The following is a 25,059-nucleotide window of genomic DNA, read 5'->3' as shown; positions in this document are numbered from 1 at the left end:
GTGCGGACGCGCGTTCTGCCAACGCTACGATCTATATCCAACCCAAACGTCAAAATTCGATACCATTACACCGGCGAAAAATACCGCTGTATTTTAGCGACATTCCGCCATCAGGGTACGGGCAATTTGATCCGGATCTGCAGTTTAGTTGATCGTGTGATTGACGACACGTGTTTCAGTCAGTTTTTTGCGATTTTTTCAGTTCAAAAGTGCATTTATGCAACAGTGCATCGATCCACCGAATACACCTGTGTCTATTGAACTCTGCCAATTTTTATGTGAGTGTTTATTCAATTTTATTTGTACTTAAATAATATTGATTTTAAAAACAATTGATTTGTGTTATTATATAAATTTTCTGGTCCATGATTTTTTTACATTAAAAATATGTATATATTATAACATCTGGAAATATGTTAAGATTTTTTTTTATTCACATTTTGAGTGTGTCCAAATACTTATGGATTTACTCCACTTATTTTTACATGTTTGTATCTCAACATAGATGAAGAAGAATATGGAAGTCTTGGTTTTTACAGAGATTATGACCTGTCATAGGCTGATTAAGTGATCACTTTACACGCGACCCATGATTGACAACCACACTACTCAAATTTTTGGAACTTCTAGTTATATTAATCAATCTCGTGACACGGTACATATAAGTTCACAAAATCTCGTCATACATACCCGCTTATTATTTCGACTCCCAACGTGACCACTTTCGAGGATTTGAAAAACATTGTCACGCCAAGTTTTCCTCGGTTTTCATCTGCTTTTACTACCAACCACATTTGCCTCATAAATTTGTTTTACTATTCTTTCTTCACTCATTCCATTTATACGCCCAAACCGTCTCAACACACCTTTCTTAATTTTATCGATAATGCTCATCTCAACCTTGCACTTTTTAATTTTATCATCCTTCAAACAATTATTATACATTGTTCTGCCGCTCATTCTTCTGAGAGATCGAATTTCGACTGCACTCTGTCCACTTTTATCCAACTCCATGCGTTACTTCCATACATCGTAAGTTTTATGTCAATTTGTTTACTAATGATATACTCGGAAATAAAGAATGATGAATGGTGGGTTTTTTCGAGACTGGTTATTTTTAAATAAACATTTATTAGATTACTGTTTAAGAAGTTAATAAAACATGTTTACAATATATATTTAAGGCGATATAATCGATAACCCCAGACGGGAAAATTCACATATTTTCGAGTTTAAATATTTTATCCCCTTAAGACACTATGTATTCGATAAGTCGTAACTTATTTTTTTTTAAACCCAGGTAACATTTTACGTAATTGTTTTTTCTTCTTAAAACACAAATAAAAATAAGTAATAAAATAAAATAAAAATTCTTTTAAATAATTTTACTGTTTTGAAAAGAAAAGAGTTGAGAATTGTAAGGTGAGAAATTTTTAAAAATAAATGAAAAAAATTATAAATATATTCCAGAAAACAATAAAATATCCAATTAGCATTCTTCAAAAAATCGGGGATGGAAAGATGTGCCACCCTTCGGCGGTTGGTCGGCGAATAAGTTCTGTCTTTGCGAATATCCCCTTAAGGCAAAAAAATTTTTACAACATATTGAGTTTGTTCAAATACATGTTCACAAATCTGTATTATCTCCAATCGGAAGTTATTTTTCATGTTTTCAAGCGTTTCTCAAGTGTGTGAATATAATCCAGAGTTCGGAAATTTAAAGAATCTCTGCTTTATAAAAGCTTTCCTCGTCCCACCATAAACGGCTATTCTGAACTCGCGCATACTGTGTTACGAGTTTGATCAATATATATAGAAGTTTAGAAAATTAGAGTAGTGTGGTTGTCAATCATGGGTAAAATTGGTGAATGTTACACGTGTGTAAAGTGATCAGTTAACCAAGCCCGTGACGGTCATAAGCTCTGTAAATGCCCCGAGTTCTATCTTAAGATGTCAAAAAATAATATAAAAACTTGTGATTGACAAAAGTAGCAACTTTTTTTATGCGTCGTTTTTTTCGTAAATTCTATGGAGACAAAAAAAAAGCAGTTGGAAATGAGAATCATAATGATATATACCAGTGATCGTTGGTGATTCTTTACCACGAAAATACTTAAATATGTGTAAAAGTACAGTATTCTTCACAACTCCAATGCACCTAAATATCTGGCTGAAAAATTTATATACCTCTCAGATCATGGTCCATCACTTCGTTCTTTCCAAGAAAAAACATTTCTATTTCTCGCCATAACACATCATTCTTCAGTAATTCCTTCTCTGTCCAAGCGGCCAAACTATGGAATGAATTACCTCTCCGCGTAAACAAATGCACCTTCTTTAATAACTTTTAAGAAACGTCCGAGACATTACTATTTATCATTAGATTCCTAACTGTCCGTCAAACCTCCTCCCTTAGCTTTTCCCTCTACCTCCTTCCCTAAACTCCCTTTTTCCTTTGCCTTCCTTATTATCATTAATTTGTAATTTTGATGTTTTTTAAACGTTCAAGTACTATCTACCCTCTGATTGCAAACAGCTATATATGGTATCAAACATTTTGATCAATATCACTAGTCTGTTTTTGGTTGGTTGGAAGATATTGATTTTTAGCAATAAGCCCGCATATGTACTTATTTATTTTCTGTACATGAAGTTTAAATAAATAAATAAAAATTAGAAGAGAACGTCCGAGGAAAATTTGGGATGAGCATTGTTCATCCCAAATTGAAAATTTGGGATGAACAATGCTTTAAGAAAGTGGTCAGGTCAAGAGTTGAAATAATCGGCGGGTATATACACGTATGAAGACATGCATGAATGTGGAAGAGCCGAAGAATGTTTGCATATGAAGAGTGGTATGGCGTTCTATTCTCTTTGCATACCTTTGCGGAGAAGCGGCATGATGGTTAATTAATTAATTAGTTTAAATTGTCATATTATCGACTCAATTACAAGCACTCAGAGTTCATGGGTAAAAACCCCAAAGCAAACGAAACCGCCATCAAACATAACAAGTTTTTCCATTGAAAAATTACATCAGTACTTACCTGTGCCATGTTTAATGTAATGTATATTTGCTTTTATATTGGTCGATTCAAGATTCACATCACTTAAAAGGGTGTTCTCTCAAATATACAAATCAGTACGCGACCGGCTTCTCGCGGAGCCAGACGTACATATCGCTCACTCCTTTCAACAACGTCAAATATAAAAAAAAACTCATTTTTCAGAAGATCGTTTTTAAAGTTTAAAAATATAATGAAATGTATTGAAAATAAATATCAAGCCAATTATTGAACTTTTTACTGTGCAACAGATCTTTTTAGGTAAAACCTGAATGTTTTTTTCTATTTGAAAAATGTTAAATATATTAAAAAATAATAATAATAATAATAATGTAACAATAGCTTTTCTTCAAAATGCAAAAACAATACTTTCTGCCCTGTAGCGGGTAAATATTAAGTTTAAAATATGCCGCTTTTGCTGGGATATAGTACATTTTCTGAGCATTCCGAAAACATGCACAACTGAAATTTGACGATTTTTGATATATGACGTTGTGAAAGGAGTGAGCGATAGTCCGCGCACAATAATTTTTTAGGATATGTATTGAAAATACCTTTTAATAATTATTTTCTTTTCAAAACCATATAAGTACCATATTTATTTCATGGGAAAATTTATTTTTTCAATACTAAAAGGGTGTTTTAAGCAACGAAAATTCAATAACGTTAAATGTTACCTGGGATTAAACGAAATTAAGTTGCAGTCTATCGATTATCCTGCCTTAACACGTGACACGACCTTAATTTGATTAGATTTAAGCGTATTTTATAAGGTCAAAATACAGGATTATGTATGACATCGATATATGGGATTATGAAATCGTAAAAATAGACGTTACAATCTATTGTGTTATCGTTTTTTTTGGTTTCCGACAAATCGCTCACTCCTTTCAAGAACGTCATAAATCAAAAATCATCAATTTTCAGTTGTGCATGTTTCCGGAATGCCCAGAAAATGTACTATATCCCAGCGAAAGCGGCATGTTTTTAACTTAATATTTACCCGCTACAGGGCAGAAAGTGTTGTTTTTGCATTTTGAAGAAAAGGTATTGTTTAATTATTTTTTAAAAATAAACTGAATATTTTTCAAATGGAGAAAAAAATTCAGGTTTTACCTAAAAAGATCTGTTGCACAGTAAAAGTTCAATAAGTGGCTTGATATTTATTTTTAAAACATTGTATTATATTTTTAAACTTTAAAAACGTTCCCCTGAAAAATCAAGTTTTTTTATTTATAGCGACGTTCTTGAAAAGAGTGAGCGAAACGTTCGATCAAAAAGAAACAACAAAGAAATCCTTCAATACATCGAACATTACAAGGCACCACACAACACAATTATATTAAATAAAATAAAATCAATTTTAAAAAATGTGTAAATATTATATGTATATACATATCCTAGTCATACAGGAGAAAGTGACCAAGTGCTTTTTTTACAAAAACGTGATTATTGACTATTTGATCTCTTACTAGAATAATATTGCCCTGAAAAAACCCAAAGCGATTTTAAACTTGGAAGTATAATATTATATATTGACTTGTTAGAAATGACTAACTGCATTCATGTTTATTTTCTTGCCAAGCAAAAATGACTTAAATGACCCTCCTGAACATTTTATGTTGTGTTAGTTGGTCACTTTCTCCTATACGACTATATGTTTTTTTTAACCCTTATCCGCACCCCAATGGTGCATAGGGCACTGCAACATATAAGAAAAGGTGATCAGCCCTCCGCTTCAGGTACCAGTCCAGGGTAATATTGAATAAATATTAGAGTGAAAAAATCACTTATATTTATTTGACTCCCCCCCTGGGAATCGAACCCAGGACCTCCAGAACGGTAGCCGAGCGTGCTGACCATAAAACTACGGAGGTGGACTATATTTAATTTACATATATTTATTTTTAAAATATATATAATTACATTTTTGAGATCGTAACAAAGATGAAGAAGAATGTGGTGTTTACAGTAAATACAGCCTCCAGGAGAATATAGGACACCAGTTGATCCCTGGATATGTATTTGGGCCACCAGCTATGACCTAGTTTGAGTGCGATACATAAAATCTCTACCAGGTGATTGAACATAAGGAATAAAATTGATCATATCAAGTGTCTCAAAAGAAACTAAGCATCTTTTCGTCGGGGCCTTACGACCTGGCATTAGCTGGTTCGAGAAATCACTCCAGGCACTGTGTAACGTTCACCATTCTGCCGCATATTTAAAATCAACATGAAATCGACTTTAATTTATTTCAACATATTTATTTGACCAGAATTGTCGGAAAAGTAATCATACCGAAAAGAGAATTGCGAATATTTATTTTATAACGAAAAAAACTCATGTTTAAGTTATGTACACCGCGTAGTTCAGCGCCGTCACTCCAGCCCAGCTGTCGCTCTGCGGAATCGCATGGATAAGAATTCAACTTTGCGCAATCACCAAATTACAAATATTAGCGTGGATCGTTTCCCTCAAAAACTAACTTGAACAATTGTCGGGGATTTTTTTTTTCTTTCCCTTAATCTCATACTAACTTTACTTAAAATAATGAATTGCGATATTAAGTTAAGTATATCGCAATTTATATAATTGATATAAGTTTTTTTTGTTGTTGATATATCGCTCACTCCTTTCAAGAACGTCATAAATCAAAAAACTTGATTTTTCAGGAGAACGTTTTTAAAGTTTAAAAATATAACACAATGTATTGAAAATAACTATCAATCCTTATTGAACTTTTTACTGTGCAACAGATCTTTTAAGGTAAAACCTGAAGGTTTATTCTCCATTTGAAAAATATTAAATATATATATTTTTTAAAATTAACAAAACCTTTTCTTCAAAATGCAAAAACAACACTTTCTGCCCTGTAACGGGTAAATATTAAGTTAAAAATATACCTCTTTTGCTGGGATATAGTTCATTTTCTGTATATTCCGAAAACATGCACAACTGAAAATTGTCGATTTTTGATTTATGACGTTCTTGAAAGGAGTGAGCGATATCATCATAGATTTTTTTAACCTTTCCCTTCCGGTGCTAAAATAAAACATGCGTCCCGGTATTGGGTAGTCACTACACACAAAAAAAATTGCGATTTAAATCGGAAAAATACGGACATTCATAGCTAATCCCCTTAATTAATTATAAATGAAATAAAAAATTATAATAATTTAGATTTATTTGCTAAAAACATTAATAAAAAAGGAAATAAAAACTTCTGACAACGCTCACGGAACAAGCATAGGTCCGCTCTTGTCGGAAGCCTAAAAGTATCTCAGCTTAATATGAAGCATCCATCGTTCCTCTTTATATGAAAGAAGAAGAAGAAGAGGATCACTCTGGACTGTTACAAGAAGCGCAGGGCTTATCACCTTGTCTTAATGAAATAAACTATTAAAATAACACTGCATCACTACGATGCAGTGCCCTATGCACCTTTTGGGTGAAGTGAATAATCCAGTGTCTGATATAATAAATAATAAATATTGTTATAACTTTACTATCGACCACCTAATATTCTGTAGCAACAACCTCATAGCAACTATTAGTTTTTTTACACTCGATTTCAGCGGTAAAGCAAAACGTTCACTGACGCAAATATTTCGGTCAATGATTCTGCAATACACGTAGTACTGCTGCACAAACGTCATGTGGTGACGCAGAAATGTTGCAAAGACTTAAAGCTCATTGTTTTTCTTGCTCTCCTAATACAGTGAATTTATCAACAACCTGAAAAAATTAATAGTTTTAAGGGTGTACTCTCAAATATGTAATTCAGTAGGGGACCGGATGCGCGAGAAGCCACGCGTGTTGATTGCGGACATTTTTTTATAATATGTTTTTTGATTTGGATTTTTTTGTTGATTTATACTGATTTTTTTTTTTAATTCCTTACCTTTATAACTCTTCTTTTCAAAACCATATATTTATTTTGAAGAAAAACTAAATTTTTCAATAAAAAACGATGATTTAAACAAACAAGAAATACATTACGTTAAATGTTACCTGGTTATATTTTATTATTAGGGTTTTATTACCCTTATCCGCACCCCAATGGTGCATAGGGCACTGCGTCATATAAACGCAGTGTTATCTTGATCGTTTACACATGAAGGAAAGGTGATCAGCCCTCCGCTTCAGGTACCAGTCCAGGGTAATATTGAATAAATATGTCAGTGAAAAAATCACTTATATTTATTTTACCCCCCCTGGGAATCGAACCCGGGACCTCCAGAACGGTAGCCGAGCGTGCTGACCATTACACTACGGAGGCGGACAAATATACGTTAAATCGCGACTTAATTTTTTCTAAACTCAATAACGTGTGACGTAATTGTTTCTTTTCTTTAAAACACCATTATTTTGCAATGATAATTTTTTTCTTCGAAATAATATATGGTTATGAAAAAAAGAGGTATTGAAAAAGGTAAGAAGTTAAAAAAATTCAATATTTATTCATAAAAAAACAAAAAAAAATGTATGTTCTTAAAAAAATCGGGCGTGATGTCACGACCGGTCTCAGCGCAGGCGGACGCTTACTGAATTATGTTATTGCGTGTAAGACCTAAACTGTTTGTCAATCCGCCAAAAAACACATGATATCTATTCAGAAAACTATTTAGTTATTTTTAACGTTACGAAAATTTGTTTGAATAACGCAACCCTATTATGTCAGTTTTCTTCCGTCGTTCATCGTACAATTATAAATTATTTATTATAATTCGATTTTTTTACCTTGCATTTATATTGAAATATTGTTTTTGTGAACGAGATATAGTATGCGATAATTTCCTGTTCAAAGGTATACATACCCGTGTATAAAAATCAAAACTTATTAATTGAATATATTACTTGTTACGCTGTTGATTAAAATTCATGAAATTATCATCCCTCGTACTGAAGTTGGAATTAAATATTAATTGACGCAAGTGAAGTGTAAAACAACTGGTGATAATATTTTAGTTTTTAATTAAAGTTTTACTTAAAATCTGCTGTGACACGTGTTTCGATGCATTCCGCATCATTTTCAAGCACCGTATGAAAATGATGCAAAAGCACCGAAACACGTGTCACAGAAGATTTTCGAAATAGTAGTATTTACTAATTAAAACTTAAATTAAAAATGGATAGATTTTACCACAAAGTGACTGCCGAATCAATTAATGAAAAATTATTTTAGCTCCAACACATTAAAAAAAAAAGCTGATAACTCAAAAGTGGTAGTATCGATCGTTTGTTCAAAATCGTTAATCTCCTAAGGTTATTCACCGATTGCCTTGAATTTTTTTTTCAAAACCATTTTTTTTTGTATTAAAAAAACATTTTTCTGAGAAATAAATACATAAATATATGATTTTGACAAGAAAAGAGTTATTGAAAGGTTAGGAGTTAAAAAAATGATTAAAAAATCTATGCTTATATTTTTTCAAATAGTTTAATTTCAATAAACAGTTGACGCTCTCTTAACCGGCCTTGACAGGACCAACCCAGGATAACGAAAATGCCGGTTAAAGAGAAGGTAGTGAAAAAACAATTCAAAAACACTAAGAGCAGAACTTTTAATCTGTATTAGAAACTCACATTAAAAATTAACTTTTCTCTCGTTTTAGTTCTCGTTCTTTAACTCACATTAAGTTTTCAGTTTGGAGAGCCGTGCTGTAGCTGGATGCTTAAAAAAATTGTATGGAGAAATAAATATCATTTTTTGACATCTCGTCAAAGATGAAGAATAATATGGAAGTCTGGGCATTTGCGGGGCTGACGACCGTCATAGGCTGGTTTAAGTGATCACTTTACACGCGTGTAGCATAATATGAAAAATAACTCCTATAATTGTAGATAATCCAGATTTGTGAACAAGTATTTGGACACACTCAAAATTTTGTAGAGAAATAAATACATGCTGAAAGAGAGTAAGGTGAGAATCTTTTACACCTGCGTAAGACCGATCTTGACATACGGCACAGAAACAAGAGCCGACACCGCGAGAACAAAAAGCCTTCTTAGGACATCCGAAATGAAGACTCTACGACCCATTGCAGGCCTAATACTTTGCGACAGAGTTAGAAACTCTGAAATAAGACAAATCTGCGATGTTGAAGATGTTGTGCGATGGGGAAGAGAAAGAAGACGTTTCTGGAGAAATCATGTGGGAAGAGCGAGTTCGGATCAAGTGATGAGGATAGCAGCGGACAGCAGGATCCCCAGAAAGACCACCTAAACGATGGAGGGATAGCTGGTCTTCCACCTCCCAGGAGCGGACCGGAGAATGACAGGACATAGTCTTAAAAAAGAAGAAGTAGAAGAAGAATATAATAACCTAACAATCTTTTATAAATAAAAATATATATCATACTAACTGGAACAACATTTCGCGTAAGTTGGACGCTTCGGAGGTCATTCCTACAGATAAACAAAAAATAACCGGTTCCCAAATATATACAGTAAAAATTAATGGAGTCAATAGTCTGAATTCTAATCGACGACCGAATACATGCGTTTTTTACAGCAAATTCGCAATGCGAATTATTTTTGGGAAACATTAGAAAAATCTCAGAAAAAATAACTTTATTATGTATTTTCATACGGTGAGATTATTGACATTATAAAAAAATCAGCAAACTTCAAAAGTGCAAACAGCAACGTCACTTCACGTTGAGTGTCCGAAAACAATATTTTTTTGTGTTTTGTTTTATTTATTTATATCTCAAAACAGTGTTCATATTTCTAAAAAAGAGTTGAATTATAAAAAAATATTTATATAAAACGGACTTTCGATTTCAACTGACACCCCTCCCTTCAATTAGTCCGATATATCGAGGTTTTACTCTAAACATTTCAAGAATAATTGTATTCGATAATGGGAAGAATGGTGACCGTAATACAAGTGTATAAAGTTATCTTATAAGCCGGCCAGATGCCAGGTGGCGAGCCCCGGAATGCTTAGACATTTATCTTCTTCCGTATAAAAGCGATAGATGCTCTCCTCAGGTTGAGACACCTACAATGTATAATAAAATAATGGTCACTTCAAAAGACAAATATAGATGTTTAAAAGCAGTTTAAAATTGGTATATATTTATCTTCTTCCGTATAAAAACGATAGATGCAAATCCTCAAGTTAAGACACCTACAATGTATAAGTAACTAAAGGTCACTTCGAATGACAAATATAGATGTCAAAAACAATTGATGTGATATATATATATATATATATATATATATATATATATATATATATATATATATATATATATATATATATATATATATATATATATATATGTATTTATCTTCTTCCATATAAAAACGATAGATGCTCCGCCTCAAGTTGAGACACCTACAATGTATAAGTAACTAAAGGTCACTTCGAAAGACAAATATAGATGTTTAAAAGCAATTTAAAAGTTGTTTGTTAGTGTCGAATTGGTCGCTGCGTTATAGATGGACCATTATTTTAGTATCTCTCTTTATAATCGTCGGGCCAAGGCCGAAATTTCGCCATGCGAATCGGCGTCGTGTGTATACTATAATTGGACCAAATTAGTTGGACCACGTCATTGTGTTACAAATGGTCCAAAATGTACAGGTGTCTATTCTGACGCGAAGTTAGACTTTAGATATTAACACCTTATAAAAAGTATTTATGTTTAAAGTTATTAAGCTCCCCAATAAACAATAAATGACAATATTTTACGTAATTGACTTTTTTTCATTTCTTTTTTTGAGATAGGAGTTAAATTTTTATTTACCTCGATTTATTATGCAAAAAGTTTAACGATCATTACGTGAATTTTGTTTCTTCTAACTAAAATAAAATGTTTTATTTAATGTTGAAGTTTTTGCTTAAAATACCGTTTTTGTAATAAAAATATAATAAAAGATATGTTTTATAAAATTAAAATTAAACCTTTGCTAGTCTTAAGACTAAAAGTTGCGATCAGGTATTCACGCTGACAGTATAATATGTACTACTAATATGAATATATAAACAATAAAATTCCATATAAAAACTTTTTTTTAAAATACAATGAAAAGTCCACTTTGATGTGAAAAACATAAAAGTATTATTTAATAATTTTGTAACTTTAATCCATGTCTGCGAGGCACTTTATAAATATAGGGTTTGGTTTTTAAGCTGGCAACATTGTTTCTACAGACATTCAATTTGACAGTTTAAAGTTGATTTGTAGTCCGTACATTTTGCCATTTCACGGTGAATAAACTGAATGACCATTATGCGCGTCGTAGGTTCGGGTGGACCGAAAACAATATTCAGCTTGATCCTCTTTTTCAACGCAAAATTTTGCTAACTGATGAGGTAAATTTTTGGTCAAATGGCTATGTCAATAAGCAGAACTACCAAATTTGGAGTGGAGAAAACCCAGAAGCCTTTGTCGAGACGCCCTTACATCCATTAAAAGTCACTGTTTGGTGTGCTTTATGGGCAGGTGTATTCATTTAACCAAATTTTAATATTTAATACCCATAAGACGATATCGGCCAGAATGTTACGGTCAATGGAGAGCGCTACAGAACCATGACTACTTGCTTTTTCGTACCTCAGTTGAATGGCATTGATGTGACAGAGCTGTGGTTTCAACAAGATGGCGCAGCATGCTACACGGCGGGAGCCACCATCAATTTATTGGGAAATTTTAATTGATTGTTTCGGCATTAACTTTGTGGTAAGACATGTTACAATGATTAAAGAAATTACATTATTGTTATTATACAGACCTGAATGATGGGAGTTTAACTTCTGAAACATGTAGTCTATAATAAAACTCAAGTGGTAAAAAACAAGTGTTTTAATTAATATGTGTTTTAATTAATATGTTAAAATTTTAATATGTATACCTCTAAAAAACACATTTTCAAACAAATTTATAACAACGCTTTTAAAATTATGTCTGTCATTCTCAAAATAGTCCATCAGAAGGAAATTCATTCACACGCACAAACAAACAAAATGTGAATGGACTATTTTTGTTTCTAACCAGGTACTCGTTTATCTTATCGCAGCTTTTATGACGATCAACTCATGTTCGGTATTGTGATGCCAAGTTGCAATGGGCTAGCCAGTGGTGGGCAACCTTTTTAGCCAACTACTCAAAAAATATGCTATGGAGCATATTTTTAATGACAATGATTGAAAAATTTCTTGAAAGCCAAATCTGTTTGCAATTCTAGTAAACGTTTATTATGATTTTATGCCTTTATTAAGGGTTTGCTCTCAAGTAAACAAAGACAGTACGTGACTGGCTGCGCGAGATTCCGCACGTGTTGCCTGCGCACAATTATTTTAGAATAAATATTGGAATTTGTCCAAAAAATAGTGGTACCATTTTTTTTTAATCCTTAACCTTCAATAACTCTTTTCTTTTCAAAATCATATATTTTTTCGAAGAAAAACTTTTTACAATACAAAAACGGTGTTTTAAGCCCAGTATACGTTATGTACGTGGTTTTAAAAAGAAAAGATTTATTGAAAGGAAAGGAGTTTGAAAGGAAAGGAGTTCTAAAAAACAAAAAAAATATCCAATATCCTAATAATAATATATCTTTAAAAACATCGTTCGTGGAAAGACGTGTAACCTATCAGGCGGTCGGTCGTTGATTAAATTCTATGTTTTCGTTGTAAATCCTTTAAAAAAAATTAAGTTGCGGGCCATTGATTATCCCGGCTTAAGTTCACCATCAAATTACACACCGTGCCTCGTAAATTTCTAGACTGCTTTATTATTTTTTCCGCTTGGTGATTTTCAGTATCTTTTTTTTTGTTAGTCTTTCATAATATTTTGAACAAACCTTCTTATTTATTTATTGTAACTGCAGACAGTCGGTAGAGTTAAATGTTGAATTGTTGGGTAATATATCCAAAATTAAACACGGTTATTGGATTGAATTCTACTTTATTTACATATATATGATAATATGTGACGCGGTGATAGAGTGTTTGATAATGTTTTAATAATACGAAACGCGTCACATATTATCACACATACGTAAATAAAAGTAGAATTCAATATTTCTTACTTATTTCGCCAAAAACTACACCGTATTAAAAATATCGCGTTACATTTAGCGATTGTTACGAGGCAATGGAAATCTTGTAATACATACATAATATTTCACCGCGTTTATCTGAAAGTAAATAAAATTAAAGAGCTAAGCGAATAAAAAATGGAGAAATGTTTCACAAAGAGAAACTTAATGTCTGTCCATGTATCCGAACATTATCTTTGTGAAATCGATTCCAAAAATAATTATATTATCTGTTCTAAATTAACAAAAGTAGACAACAGTTGTATATTTAGGCAGGTATATAACAAGATAGAGGTGAACAACTTAAAATTGGATTGGCAAACTGAAAATCCTACCAAAAAAAACTGAAAAATAATCTTTAAAACGTCACATTTTTACCGTCCGGCACGTCAGTTAGTGTTTTAAAACGACGATTGGCTTGGATTGGCTTGTGCTTTTGTCCATCTTTCTTCGGATTGGAGCTCTTGCGCGTAAATTCGATCACGCTAAACTGTCGCAGTAGTTTTCATTTTTAAAAACCGGAATGCTAACGGTGAAATCCCGTATAGTGGACAAACGCCCCTATTCTTACCCTAAAATTAGTAGTGAAAATAACACTAAAATCCCGAGACGGAAATATTCAACAAATTACACACGCTAAAATAATCCTTACATGTGCATTTAAAAGTTAGTTAAGTGATCACCTTGTACACTGTGTACACCACGCAAAAACGATTCTACCTTAATATCAGACGTGCGGTATCATAAATGATAATAACAATAAAGGAATGTTACACGTGTGTAAAGTGATCACTTAAACCAGCCTATGACAGTCGTCAGCCCCGTAAATGCCCAGACTTCCATATTCTTCTTTATCTTTGATGAGATGTCAAAAAATAATAACAATAAAGGACATCGGTAGCATAAACCAAGTTAGGACACAAAATGCCGAACCCTCTTCTAGTGGAACGGAAGGTCTGCTGACGACAGTCAACAGTTGGGCTCCCCCTGAGATGTTTACCGTGGTTTTCTCCCAGTAATGAGCAAATGCTGAGATGTTCCTAATTGGCCCACACTTGATCCCAACATAGATTGAAATAAAACAGGTTTTTACATATAAGAAAAAAAATCCACTCAATGACCTATAAACCTTGTACCAAATAAGCGAGGTACATAATTAATTCAACTCCCATATAAATTTTATTTTAATAAAGCCGTTACTTAATTCGGAATCTGAATTTGATCAAAAAATAAAATAACCTATGTCTACTTTTATTTTATTTGACCAGCGATGTATTTCGTATCCATACCTCATCAAACTGGTCATACATTATAATGTTAAAGAAATGTAGAAAAAAAACCTCTTCAATGTCAAATATGTTGGTGAAGACCTGCGAATCTTGCCAAAATTTATCTAGATTTAACTTTGCGTTAGTTACGTCTACCCGCTCTGCCCCAATGAAAGCTTCAATCGAGGCGATCAGTTCCTGAACGGACAAATCACAAAAGTTGATACAGCTGGATGGGGATAGAAAACAGGTGGTTAGCACAGTCTACAGCCTAAACTGAAGTTATTATTTTTTGACATCTCATCAAAGATGAAGAAGAATATGGAAGTCTGGGCATTTACGGGGCTGACGACCGTCATAGGCTGGTTTAAGTGATCACTTTACACACGTGTAATATTCACCAACTCTACCCATTATTGACAAACACACTACTCAAATTCTTGGAAGTTCTATATTTATGAACCAATTTAGAAACCTTGTTCTTGAATCACTAGAACTTCACTAGAGATCTATTGGTGAGATGTAAAGAAGCTTTTTACTAAGCAGAAACTCTTATATTAGTATGTGAGGTCCAAATCCTGGATTTCAATCACACACATGAGAAACGCCAGAAAATACCATTTTCATTTTTATTATTTAAGCTAATAATTTGACCAGATAATTTATTTACAACATGTTGTAAATAAACTGAAGTTGTTTAAATTTCTAGGTAAAAACGTGGTTTATTATTATTATTTGTATTGTTTTATAATATAGTTTCTTGCCAAAAATAATATGTATTATCTAATGAACATTCTTTTAAATTCAGTTTAGTTTTCTTCTTCTTAGCTCCATCCCAACGTATCGTTTTTGTAGATTGTTGGGGCAGCTCTCTTCGTTCTCGGGCTGTAGGTCCTTCTATTATGAAGAACGTCACCTAACCCATGGCTCGAAAACAGTCTTCCTCTAGATGTCTTTTGAGGAAGATCCATGGCGATTGCCTAGTTCACAATATTTTCAGGTTCTCTGCGTCCTATGTGCCCATACCATCTCAATTGCCTTTCCTCTACCTTACAATAGATGCCTGTTACATCCACGAATGCGTAAATTCTTTATTTTGTCTCTAAGAGACAGTCCAGCTGACCATCTTAGCATTCGAATTTCAGCAGTTTCTAGTTACCTAGAGTAGGTGTTGTATTGTACATCGTGCAGCATTCGGAGCCATAGAGAAGTGCCGATAATTTAAATTCACATCAGTATCGGCTGAATAAATAACCTCATTGATGCACGGCTTTTAATGCATGGTGGCCCATGACACCCCGTAAACAAACAACCCATAGAAAAGGAACCTGCTCAATAAACCATAGTCATCTTAGGTAAAAACGAAGGATGACGTCAGGAAAACTTCGTTTTTCGTTTCATTAAAATGACCAGAGCTTAATCAATCTTCCCTATAAGAAAAGTACTTATTTTTTCTTTTCATTTATTTTCTAGCTAATTAAAAAAAAAACTTGAGAAGAACCCATTGTGAATGCACGCATATGAATGTCAAATACGCGCGATAACTATGCTAATATATTCGAAAACTGATTGCACACTGATAGATCGCAGACGAGTGATACAAGGTTGCCGTTACGTTTTTTAACTGTTTTATTTTTTTAATTAATAAAATTATCACTATCGATAAAATTAAGAAAGGTTAATTGAGATGGTTTGGGTATGTGAATCGAACGAGTGACGAAAGAATAGTAAAACAAATTTCTGATGCGAATGTGGTTGGTAATAGAAGCAAGGGAAAACCGCGGAAAACTTGCCATGATCAAGTATTGTAAATACTTGAAAGCGATTAGGAGTCTGAATAATCGACGGGTTTGTGTGAGGAGATGCATGAACGATGCGTGAAAGAGGTAAAAATTGTTTAAATATTGGTGCGGCGTCCTAATCTCTCTGCCTACCCCTGCATAAAACGGCCTTTGATACGTGTTTATTCCAGTATCATAGCCGTTGTCGTCCCCACCTCACGATATCTTCCATCTTACACACGCTTCGGATATCAATGTTTCCTGCGCGATTACAGATCAGAGAGTTCTCAGAGGTAGACGAAACTTTGTTCTAGAAGCATCTGCCACTAAATTGATTAGATTTAATCAAGTCTGTCTTCTAAAATTCTTCCATGCATGAAGAGGCGAAGAGTGTTTGCAAGAACAGATCGGTGTGGCTACCCCTGCGGGGAAGCGGCGCGTTGTTTAGTTAGTAAGCTGTAATTTATGAATGAAAGTCAACTGCCATTACATATGTAATTGTCTCCATACAATGTACACCCATCACATGTGGCGGGGTCACCCATTATTAGCAGCACCTAACGAGAATTAATTGACGTATTATATTTCAATTCCTGTTATCGGAGCCGCCTTTATACGATCAATTGACCATTATTCAAGTCTATCCTGTACTAAATGCTCTATTTTGTCTTCATAGCATAGTATACGATCCTGTGAAGCCAAACTTTACGGATTACCAAGGATTGAAATTGACATTTGTCCGACGAGTAGTCCGGCGTATGAATGAATTTCATTAATTCACCCTGGGAATCGAACCCGGGACCTCCAATATGGTAACTAAACCACTAAACTACGGAGGCAGACAATGATATAACAGGGTCATTTTTTTGCTGTCATATAAGTCTTATGTATGTATTTATGTATATATTTTTTTTATTTTTAGACTAAACCTACTATTTTATTTATCTCTTTTTTCTCAGTTTCCCTGAACGGCTAAAGGACGAGAGTCTAAAAGAAGATGGTTAATAGCCCTTGGAAGGGACAATGTGCGTCATGCACTCAAGCCAATAAGCAAATAAGGTCGCACTCCTTCGAGAGATGTCAGGTACGTTCATGTCATTACTTTTGCATCATGCACTCAAGCCAATAAGCAAATAAGGTCACACTGCTTCAAAGGCTTACTTTGCGTATGGCTCCGGCTTTTTCTTCACCCATATAAGTTGTGCTTTATGGGATAAGAGTCTTGGCTCCAGTTTTGTCAGCCAGTCCATCGCCTCCGGGGTCGCCCCATGAATATCCCGAAGGTCATCACCAAAACCTTTGAGTCGGCAGCCCGGCACCATGTGTCATACGGTCTGCTCAGCTCCACACTCAAAATCAGGGTTGTTCTTTTCCCCCACCTCCAGAGTAAGAAGTTTCAGCAACCCTGCTCCGTTCTTACTCTGTTCTGCTGTATAATAATACCGACATTGGGAGTCCACTACAGTTCATACACATAGAGCCACCCTGCGGATTCTCGCATTATCTTCTTCTTCTTTTTGTAGATCCTAAGGATCTGGTTGTGCTTCCGCCTGTCGCTCTTGGGATGTTGACTCCCAGCTATCTTTACAACTTTTTGGAGGTCTGCCTGGGGGTCTGCGTTCTTCATGGTTTCCTTGAAAGGGGATACGTGGAAGTCTGTCTTCGCATTATCATATCGATATTTTTTCACATTCAACCTTTTCATAAAATAATACGGGAAAATCAATTCGAGCTATTTCTTAGGCGGGGAAAGGCCCATTTTTTTCCCTATGTGGTACGGGAAAATCGGGCGAAGGGTTTGTTTTGGGAATATAGATTTCATCGTAGTGATTTTTTCAGTGGCAGAAGGATCCGGGGCCCAATGTATGGTACCTGCTGTATCGCTGGCTCCTGGCGCTGGCCTTCTTCATCCTCTGCACCAACAGCATCGTGAACCGGCGCCGGTGGGCCGACGACCACAGCAACGCGCCGTGGAAGTGGGTCGTCTTCCTGACCAACTGGGCCTACCTGGTCTGCACACTCCAGTCCATCCTCGGCTTGGGGATCGTCCAGTCTGCGTGGATCGACAAGGCCAAAGCCAAAGGTTTGCTATTTTGTTTATTAATATTTTTTCCAACTCTCGAGGTGTGAGGTGTGCAAGCCCCTAAGGTCCATATTGCATATACGAGTACTATGCATTATATGAAATACAATAAAAAATATAAAAAAAGTAAAGACATTACATGAATGTTTTTTTTTTTAAATCTCAATATAGATAAAGAGAAGAAGAATGTGGAAGTATAGGCATTTACAGGGCTTACAACCGTCATTGGCTGGTTTAAATGATCACTCCAGGATTCGGACCTCACATACAAATGCAAGAGTTTCTGCTTAATAAAAGCTTCCCTCATCCCACCATAGATGTCTCTAGTGAAGTCAAACACTGTGTTTCGAGTTTAATTAATATATCATATTCTACTTCGTCTATGTTGAGATGTCAAATTGTAATGTGAAAAAATAACAGTTACCCGCCCACTTGTCACACCTCTACTAAATGTGATATAATGTCGACCTTGAAATGGAATTCTCACGATTTTTACATGAATCAAATGATGAGCACATTCTGCATAATAAGCATAATGTGTTCAGCTTTTCCAGGGTTTTTTTCTATAATTTGAGGAAAATCACTTTATCATTATTGATTATCTTTCATTTCAAAGAAAAAATATCATCGAGTCTTGTTTACGTTTTTCTATCCTCAATGAATTCCATTGTAGTAATAATATCTTAGACGTGATCTGTGAATTATTATTTCCTCACCATTTTTTTAATATATATTATTTAAATCATAATTTATTCATATTATCTTATGCTTAATACAAAGGGGACATCTGTATGCTTCGTCCTTCGTCGTATCTTGATAAATTAAGATAGGAATTTTGTTTTTTCTTTCTCAGACGAAAATCGTCCACTTTCCAAGGTGCACTATTTATATTGGATTCTTCATAATCTGGCCGTGGACATGGCGCTAGTTGTCACCCTGATATACTGGACCCTTGTGCATGATTCGAGTGAGTTTATACCTCATATTTATTGTTAACTTAACTAACTAAATAACTAACTAACCATCACGCCGCTTCCCCGCACGGGTAGGCGGAGAGAATACCACTCTGTCTTTGCAAACATTCTTCGCCTCTTCCACGTTCATGCATCTCCTCATACATACCCGCCGATTGTTACGACTCCTAACCTGACCACTTTCAAGTATTTGGCATACGTGATCATGCCATGTTTTTCTCAGTCTTCCTCTGCTTCCTTCTTCCTCTGTTCTTTCCTCACTCATTCGTTCTACATGTCCAAACCATCTCAACACACCTTTCTTTATTTTATCGATAATGCTTATCTCAACTTTGCATTCCTTCCTTATTTCACTATTCGAACATCTATCATACATCGTTTTGTCGCACAGTCTTCTGAGAGATCGCATTTCGACTGCATTCAGTCTACTTTCATCCTTCTTTTTCCAACTCCATATTTCACTTCCACACATTAGAGTTGGAACCAGGACTCCGTTGTGCACTGCCAGTTTAGCTTCTGCTGATAGGTTTTTATTTGCTATAACTGATTTCAGTGCACCATTCACCTTGTTCCCAGCATTCACTCTCCTTTCTTTGTCTTTATCAATCTTTCCATCCCTAGAAAACATACTAACCAAATATACAAATTAGCGATTGAACTTACTAACTACTAATCCCTTTCACTGTCTACACGGGCGCACTTTCAAATTTGGTGAAATTCAAATATATTTATAAACTTTATAAAATAAAAAAACTTTGTTTTAACCACTTTTTATTGGTACACTTTTTCCAACCGGTTTCGACAAGAACCTTGTCATCCTCGGGGTTTATGTACTAATTCTAAAACATTGAAATACTCATGGGTAGGTTATCGTTAATTACCCTTCTTGTGAAAATGCTTTAAAAATGTGATTTGAAAAAACAGGAAAAAACTCCTAAATGTTGCTCTTATTGAGCATTGCGCAGCGAATACGTCCACTCTGGACGACAACTTCAAGAAGCGGTATTATAAATTTGTATTATTTAGATTGGCAGTGACAGGGACATTGAAAGCTATTAGCGTTTCCCGATAGTAAAGTAAAGGGGACCTGCAGAAGCTGGTGCCAAAGGTGCACAATGTGTGCAAGGAAAATGATTCGCTGATGAATGTTGACAAATCCAAAGTCTTTTTTTTTTTTTTAAAAGATGAATGTAGATCTGTATGTTAACTATTTTACTAATGTTGATGTGATAACATGTTGATGATTTCGACTATTTGGGAAGTTGTTTTCCAAAGTCAAAGTAAAAGGATAAACGTTTTTTGTGTCAAGACCTAAGGAGGAATACCAATCCACCTAAGCCACTAAAACAACCTTATCAAGCTTTTCTTAAATCTTGAGATAAAATACTGTATCTTTTTCTCTCTTGATAAATTAATGATAATTTGGAGTTCAATCAACATCCATTCAAGTGTTGCATGCTTATTTGGTTTTAGAAATCCACGAATTGGATCTTATAAACATCATGTCTCACGCTGGGAACTCAGTAATGATGCTTTTTGACATGTTTATGGTGATGCATCCCTGTCGTCTTATCTACATCCTGAATTCCGTCGGCCTCGGTATCATCTACACCGTCTCATCTTACATCTACTATGCCTGTGGCGGCACAGACAGGTAATTCTATCAAATATAAATTTTGAATTTCAATATAAGCTATTTTTTATTATATCAAATTACAAATTAATAGATACATAAATCAAGGATACTGCATTCGAAAATTTTATTATAAGTTATTGATTCCATTTTAAAATGCAAAATCGACGACCTAGAGACCTAGAGCTATGCCTTGAGGAACACTTTTAAAGGATCATAAAGATTGACAAAGGGGTTTTTTATATGGTAGTTGCAATTATTATTTTCTCGCTTATTATGTAAAAGGTTAATACTCGTATATTGTGAAGTTGAGTTTTCTTCTTTTTACTGGATATTATTTTTATTCTATCGGGAGGGATACTTCTATTGTGGGATACTCATGTGAAGAGGAAACCACTCATCAGAAAAAGCCATTGACCGCATCAACAGGCCTTTGGCATTTTGTGTCTTACTTTGGTTTATTTCACCAATGTCCTTTACTATCTTGACCATATAAGACTTTCTCTCGTGCGAACTCCTTACGAACTATCACAGATCTTATGTCGCATAGATCCTCACCGAGACTCCTGCTATACGCTTCCAGATTTGTCTTTTAAAACTGAAAAGGGGGCAATGTATCAGCAGATAAGGCACATTTTGAGGTGTTTGGCAAGAAGGTATAAGCTAATCTAAGTCTCGACTTTATGATACTTATTTATGAAATTATAATACTACTTCTTACACCAGCCTTCTTCTTGCGTCCAGTATTGAACAAAGGCCCTCTTGGACTTCCACATTTGTCTGTTGGATGCGGCTCTCTTCCAGTGCAGGCCCGCCACTTTCTTAATGTCATCAGATCATTTTGTCTGGGGTCTACCCACGTTTCTGCGTCCTGTTGTAGGCCTACAATCAGGGACCTTTTTCGTCCATCTATCCTCAGACATACGTGCCGCATGACTTGCCAATTCCACTTGTGGTGCCGACTCAGTGGAACTCCACTTTTGTCCCGCGTTTCTTTGGGCCACATTATTATGTATGCCAACAAAATACCACATGGTTGGGCATTGCTTATTTTGAAAGACTGCGTGACGATGCTGTCTTTCAAAAACAACTAATCTTTCTGTATTTTATCTATTCCAGACATGGACGAGCCTTCGTTTATCCTGCTCTGGACTGGAAGAAGCCTGGGAGGGCGGTTTGCTTCTCCCTCTTGTGCCTCACCATCCTGACCGTCACCCACTGCTTGTCGTACGCTCTGTACAGGATGAGGTGCAGATTGGCCCAGCGCTTCAACCCTGCTCCGATTGTGGATCTCACCCCGCAAGAGAAACCGATGCTAGAAGTGGCCTGAATTTGAAAAATGCCAGATGGCTGTGAATTTATTTTATCGTGCTGAGACCAAATGTAAAAATCGATACACGAGTCCTCTTCTTCTTCTTCTTCTTCTTAGTGAAGGCCTTGTGACCTGTTTTTAAGAGGGATTAGCCTCGTGCGATGTCGATTACCAGGTGTCAATTCATATCTTTGGTCACCGTGCAGTGCAATATGAGGGAGTCTGGATGGTCCCATTCTCCTCACATGCGCGTACCATTATCTTCTTCGTTGCCTTGCCCACCTAACGACATATTTCTCTTATCCTGGTATTCCTAAAACAATTCCAGTTTAAACATTTTTGAGTTCACGATAATAAGCCAACGATACTCTTTTCATCAATTCAATGAAGTAACTATTTAATGAAATAACCATTTGTTAGCAAAATTCACTGCTGGGTTATCTAAAAAAATCTAATGACTTTGTAAAAATCGTTTGACATTTACTCTAAAAAATTCACCAAAAGTTTTTTTTTTTGCTTTTGCTTTTTAATTGCTTTCAAAAATCAAAATCAAACAAACTTATCTGTTTTATGAAAAACAGTGAAAGATTTCTTTCTTTAATGCTGAAAAATCTATTTATTTCACCAATTCACTGAGTCATTAAAAAATCAATAAATATTATTTTTACAACGTCATTATCCCAAGACTTTATCGATGTCGTGTATCGTAAATTAGATTTACGTATATCAAGCATTTATAACTAATATTGTCGTTAATTTTAATGTTAGACAAATTGTATTCATATATCATCCTGATCATTAAGTTTTATTCATGGATTTAAAAAACGACTACTTTGTGGCTTTTTTGAAGAGCCCAGATCGTATTTTTACATTTAAAACATTGTGCCACAGAAATTCGGCAGAGTTGACTGGCTAAATTGATATATTGTGTTGTCCACTGTGCTTAGCAGTTTTTATAGATTTAAGAAGCCTCTATGGCGAAAAATTAATAGGATAAAAATACTTTGCTGTTATATTGCGCACGAATCAATAAGAACACAAGTAGATAAGTGTAATGTTTGTTTTACAAGAATCTTGTGACGGCACTCTAAACGTTATTTTTTTTATTTCTAAAATAAAAATCGTTTTTTTGTAAAATTTACATTTACAAATCAAATTAATATTTATTTTCAATTTATTCGACAGTCATTCTGTAGTCATATCTATCCATTTATAATTTAAAATTTACTCGGTAAATACCACTATTTCATTATCTATTGTGACACGTGCTTCGATGCATTCCATGTTTGAAAGTGATGCGGAATGCATCGAAACATGTGTCACATTAGATTTAAAGAAATTGTAAGATTCTGTACCATGTTAGAATTAAATTAAAAAATAATATTTATTGTTACAATCCATCGACAACTTTTGTAGTTTTACGGACACAAAAAAATGTACATTTTAAAAATAAAAGATATTTTATGTTGCGATATGACTAATTTACATTTTGAATTTTAAATATTTGGTTTATGGAAGGGGGGTGTCAAGGTTTTCTTTACTGCGGCCTCATGTTGAATCAGATAGACGATTGTGTCCTTTATAAATGCAATGTTTCCCCACCTTAGGGGTGTATAGACCGTGCATTTCGCAAGTAAATTGACTTGTATCGGTTTTAACTGAAACTATATAACTGAAAGATAGAATGAGCCATTATATGTTATTTGGTGTATTGTCTTTGATCTAATCTAAGAGCGGCTGTGTGTAGAGTATGGAAAGGAAATGATAAAGATTCCCGTTAGTGTTAAGATATTTTTTTATCAACCCCGACATGTTTTAGGATATAGTTACCCGACATGGGTTAGTACTGCCTCCCAGTGGGATCGAAAGGTATTTTAGGTGCTAGGAGAAAGGTAAGAATTAGAAAGATGTACATTTTCATTCATTCCACCTGTATACAATGAGAAATTCTATCAATTTCAAAATTTCAGTAAGGAAACGATAGACCAAAAAAGTTTGAAAACCCGCGCTTTATTTAGTTGTTTGTTTTATGTGTCAAGTCAAATTCAAATAAAACTAATTAATTATAGAATAATATATTCTTGATATTATTGTCGTGAACAACATTGGTTCTTGTTAATGATAAATATTAATTGAATAACAAAATAAATCATTCATATTTTGGTAGAAATCCCCTCAAATCATGGGGGCTGGAATTACGCTGAAAAAATAAAGCCATTAACTGATTCGGCAGCCATTTTGTGGAAATATCTATTCATTTTTAATTTTTTTTATTCTTGGTACCACTATTTATTAAAATCTACAGTTACACGTGTTTCGATGCATTCCGCATCATTATGTATCTAACACGGTGTTTGACAAGGATGCGTAATGCATCGAAACACGTGTCACAATAGATTTCTAGAAATGGTGGTATTTACCAAGTAATATTCAAATTAACAACGTTTTATTTCTTTTGAATATAAGAATGTAAGCGCTCGATGTTCCTTTTAAAATACGACACATTATTTAGTAACGTTTTATTATAACTATGAGCACTTAGTCGTTAGTATTTATTAGTATTCGCACCAAACCATGTCCATACTTAAAAAATATGTATTTAAAACTCGACATAACGATGTCAAAATTGGCGAAATATTAATCACCCTAACGAAAGATGTTATAATTTTTGCAAATGGCGTCGTACGTCAATTATATTTGACATTTCGCTCACTCCTTTCAAGAACGTCATAAATAAATAAAAAATATTTTTCAGGAGAACGTTTTTAAAGTTTAAAAATATAATACAATGTGTTAAAAATAAATGTCAAGCAACTTCTTGAACTTTTTACTGTGCAACAGATCTTTTTAGGTAAAACCTAAAGGTTTTTTCTCCATTTGAAAAATA

General features: G+C 34.3%; 1 protein-coding gene across 1 annotated transcript in view; it reads left to right on the top strand.

Annotated features, from left to right (window-relative positions):
* LOC148309841 (protein rolling stone-like) overlaps positions 1-23,607 on the top strand; it is a 23,631-nt gene extending 24 nt beyond the window's left edge. The window contains exons 1-6 of the mRNA XM_088259444.1: positions 1-278; positions 17,130-17,254; positions 18,010-18,253; positions 19,107-19,220; positions 20,701-20,881; positions 21,980-23,607. The exon at positions 1-278 is cut by the window's left edge and continues 24 nt beyond it. Of these exons, the coding sequence (XP_088115570.1) occupies positions 17,168-17,254; positions 18,010-18,253; positions 19,107-19,220; positions 20,701-20,881; positions 21,980-22,190 (837 nt within the window). The 5' untranslated portion in view covers positions 1-278; positions 17,130-17,167 and the 3' untranslated portion in view covers positions 22,191-23,607. The remainder of the gene's footprint in view (positions 279-17,129; positions 17,255-18,009; positions 18,254-19,106; positions 19,221-20,700; positions 20,882-21,979) is intronic.
* The last annotated feature ends 1,452 nt before the right edge of the window (positions 23,608-25,059 follow it).

Source organism: Brachycentrus maculatus, unplaced genomic scaffold, assembly GCF_059751285.1.
Source record: "Brachycentrus maculatus isolate JH-2025_06_01 unplaced genomic scaffold, ASM5975128v1 h1tg000117l, whole genome shotgun sequence".
In the NCBI taxonomy this organism is placed as follows: domain Eukaryota; kingdom Metazoa; phylum Arthropoda; class Insecta; order Trichoptera; family Brachycentridae; genus Brachycentrus; species Brachycentrus maculatus.
Note: the sequence above shows the minus strand (reverse complement) of the source record. Positions and strands in the feature narration are given on the sequence as shown.